The sequence below is a fragment of the Triticum dicoccoides genome, chromosome 4B, assembly GCF_002162155.2.
Source record: "Triticum dicoccoides isolate Atlit2015 ecotype Zavitan chromosome 4B, WEW_v2.0, whole genome shotgun sequence".
In the NCBI taxonomy this organism is placed as follows: Eukaryota; Viridiplantae; Streptophyta; class Magnoliopsida; order Poales; family Poaceae; genus Triticum; species Triticum dicoccoides.
Genome location: NC_041387.1, coordinates 663,706,842 through 663,710,200, shown reverse-complemented (window position 1 = coordinate 663,710,200; position 3,359 = coordinate 663,706,842). Strand labels below are relative to the sequence as shown.

Here is a 3,359-nt window from a genome sequence, read left to right as displayed (position 1 = left end):
GAAGCATGCATATGATTAAGAGCATGGAGTTTATTCAATCGTGGATCAGGACCGAGGAGCAATCAAAGGTGGCAGCAACCGGCCTAGCCGATGTAGTACATGGGGTCGGGGAGCTTGAAGGTACGGGCGCCCTCGGGCGCGCCGAGGATGTCGCTCCACTGATCGCCGATGTTGCCGACGATGATGTACCCGGCGTCCTGCAATTTTTGCCTCTCACCGGACTTGTAGGTCACAGCAGAGCCCTTGAAGCCGGGCTGCTTCAGCAGCAAGTTCATCCACCCGGAGATCCCCTGGCGGTGGAGGTTGGTGACGGTGATGGCCCTCTGGTCCTCGGTCCGTCCGGTGAGGAAAACCGGCTTAATGCCGACCGAGCGCAGCTTGTTGTACAGCCTCTTTGTCTCCGGTAGTGCTGGTGCGCTCCCCTCCAGCACATATGCGTTGAAGCTCGTCGCGTTGAAAGGTGTAGCCCTGCGCACACATGTATATGAAGATAGATTAATGGCAGATTCAACAATATCAGCTACTAGTAATTATGCATACCGAAGAAAAATGTGTAACCTAGATTGTGGTCCAAGTGGCCAAATGGCCAAGTGGATGAGCTACATGCATGGGCTACAGTACGTATTGTGGATGAACGAGAATGACGATAAATAAAGTTGGCCAAGTGGAGGGTATAAATCAATAATGAATATGACACAGCGAGGTCGTACTCCGGCATCATCACGCTACTGTTTTGCTGGACCAAGAACGAATGCCAAACTTACTCACTACTTGTAGTATTTAACCTAATCGTGCACAGCTTTGTATGCAGCAGCTCAACTTTGTTGATTCCTTTGATCAAATAGGTTTACCATTGCAGCCTTATATATTGCAACCGAGTTTCAGCTTTTTCAACAAAACAAAAAAAGGTTAGTTTTGTGATGATTGTGGTGAAGCAAAGTTATTGGAACCCCTCGATTAGTTAGATATGCACCTGTTCATCATTATTTCTTTTCTGGGACGCACTTGTAAACCTTTTATGTTTCTTTTTTAAGCTGCCCATTGTAGATTCACTTTCAATTTCTTAGGGCAAGGTACGATTTACTTTAAATCGCAATGCACTAGCTCCTTCGTCACATTATGTAAGGAAGTTATGCACAGCTAGTTAATCATAGTTTCAAACAAAACCTTTAGCATCATCTTGGCTAGATATTATCTAGACTTCTATTACGTTTCAAGTTTATTTCCATTTTTGTTCAAGAGAATGTTCTTAACTAAGGAACAGTCTTGTGGCTTATGTAACTATGCGCAAGATGTTCTGACTTCTTACATTTTATAAAATAAGTATTCTCGATCTAAACTCAATTAAGAAAGTATTTGTCAATAAGGACGGTTGAAAACTAAATTCGTTGATAAAGTAGCCAAGTGGACAACAGATACGGTCCTACTCCGGCCATCACATTCCCATGCCCATGCCAATCAAATCACATCTCTACATCTAAAAAATGTACTCCCTCCGTCCGGAAATACTTGTCATCAAAATGGATAAAAGGGGATGTATCTAGATGTATTTTAGTTCTAGATACATCATTTTTTATTCATTTTGGTGACAAGTATTGTCGGACGGAGGGAGTAGTTTTCCAATATATTATGTTTTCCTCTTGTTTGTTGGCCATTCATAGGAGGGACATATATATATGGTCTTGCTGGACTGTGATTAATTGGAATTGGCCAGCAATGATGATGTCCAAGTGTCCAGTCCAAAGCTAGTGATGAGTATATTCCTTTTTATATCCACTTCTACTCTCACTTGTTTTCCCACTCCCATTCAATAGAGATCTCACGATGACACAATGTTATTGATATTTTTCCTTGTCTAATAGTAACTAGTGAGTTGATTTTAACTAACGAGGTCTAGTCAGATTTTTACTTCATGTGAACGAAAAGTCCCTGCTCAGATGCACCTGCAATAATTAGCAACTACATGTATGTATGTACGCATATATAGCGTGGTGTGCACGTATGTATACAATCGAGTAATACGTACCCGAAGCCGTGCTTGGCGTAGTAGGGGAGGTTGGAGAGGGTGGTCTCGTCGATGTCGAAGACCCACACCTCCTTGCCGTTGCCGGCGAGCTTGAGGCTGTCGACGTAGGCGACGGCCTGGTCGATGACGATCTTGGAGTCACGGCGGAAGTGCTTACCGAGCATGTAGTGGCCGACGTAGCCCTCACAGCTGGCGGGCACCGTCTTCCAGTCCCGCACGTTGTGCGCCTCCACGCCCAGCACCCAGCTGTCGCACTCCACTCCGGCGTGCTTGCCGGAGCCCAGCAGCGGCCGGAGCGCGTGGATCAGCGGCGCCACCACCGCCTCGTCCACGGACGTCGGCATCCGGATGTTGGCCTCCCATGCGCTGCATGAGGCCGCGAGGAGAGCCGCGGCGACGATGAGGAGGAGCGTCGGTGTCCTAGCCATTGCCATTTCTAGCTACTCTTTGGTGCTTGCTGAGATGCAAAGAGTGTAGAGTGGCTAGCTCGTTAAATAGGAAGGGAAGAGAAGGGAAGCTCCATGGATCGATCCTAACACGGTGTGTGCGTGAGTGTGAGCTAATGGTAAATTAACTGACAAAACAAAAGAGGGAGGGGGTTGGTGTCATATGGTAGCTAGGGCTCGCTTTCAAAGCGTGGGACACGAGCCGCGTTGGGGCAATATTTCGATTGGAGGAGAGTGTCGTGGACGGGGATAGGATCGGCATGATCCGATCTTGATGCGGTTAGTCCAATAATTCAGTTCATTATAGCAAGCATACGTGCCATTGGGATCTCTTTTCCTCATCCCTATTTCTAATGTCTCAGTTGATAGCCTCCGTTCCACGGTTATTTTTCGTCCCATCTTCTCTGGGTTTTTTTCGTTTCTCCTCCCGCCTCACACGCAGTCCCCTTGAACCAAAAAACTCCTAGCGATGCCTCATCCAGTCCACGCGCAAACCTCCCTCGCACCAGAGAAAAACGGCCGAAAAAATACTACGAAAAAAAACCAGCAGAAAAAAAAACCGAGAACGTATCGCACGAGCGAGGCCTCCTGCCCTCAAGCGACCAGTCACACGCACGACTCGCACACCAGATCCCTTCGCCGCTGCCCTCCATCCCTTCGCCACCGCATATCCATCCCTTCGCCGCCGCCGCTCCATCCCTCTCTTCCCTCCAAGCTTGTCGCCGGCGACGAAGCGTACAGCGCCCCGCGGTCGTGATCGATCGCCTCCATGAACCTACCATGCGCGCCGAGGCGAGGGCCTCGTGGACTCCATCCGTCGCCTCTTGGCCGACGACCCAGCCGCCGGGCAGGAGTAGTGTTCCACGCCGTGAGGAACCCACCACGAG

General features: G+C 48.7%; 1 protein-coding gene across 1 annotated transcript; it reads right to left on the bottom strand.

Annotated features, from left to right (window-relative positions):
- Positions 1 to 12: 12 nt before the first annotated feature.
- On the bottom strand, positions 13 to 2,526 carry LOC119292162 (stem 28 kDa glycoprotein-like). Its single transcript, XM_037570995.1, has 2 exons — positions 2,027 to 2,526; positions 13 to 468 (listed from the first exon to the last, which is right to left on the bottom strand). The coding sequence occupies exons 1-2, from the start codon at positions 2,458 to 2,460 to the stop codon at positions 84 to 86; spliced, it is 819 nt and encodes a 272-aa protein (XP_037426892.1). The 5' UTR covers positions 2,461 to 2,526; the 3' UTR covers positions 13 to 83.
- Between the last annotated feature and the right edge of the window lie 833 nt (positions 2,527 to 3,359).

Bases quoted from the DNA above. Each gene is read 5' to 3' on its own strand.
- LOC119292162 (XM_037570995.1), bottom strand. From the start codon at position 2,460: ATGGCAATGGCTAGGACACCGACGCTCCTCCTCATCGTCGCCGCGGCT. The intron at 469-2,026 runs GTACGTATTACT...ATGTGTGCGCAG, and splicing joins TACGCCAAGCACGGCTTCGG to GGCTACACCTTTCAACGCGA.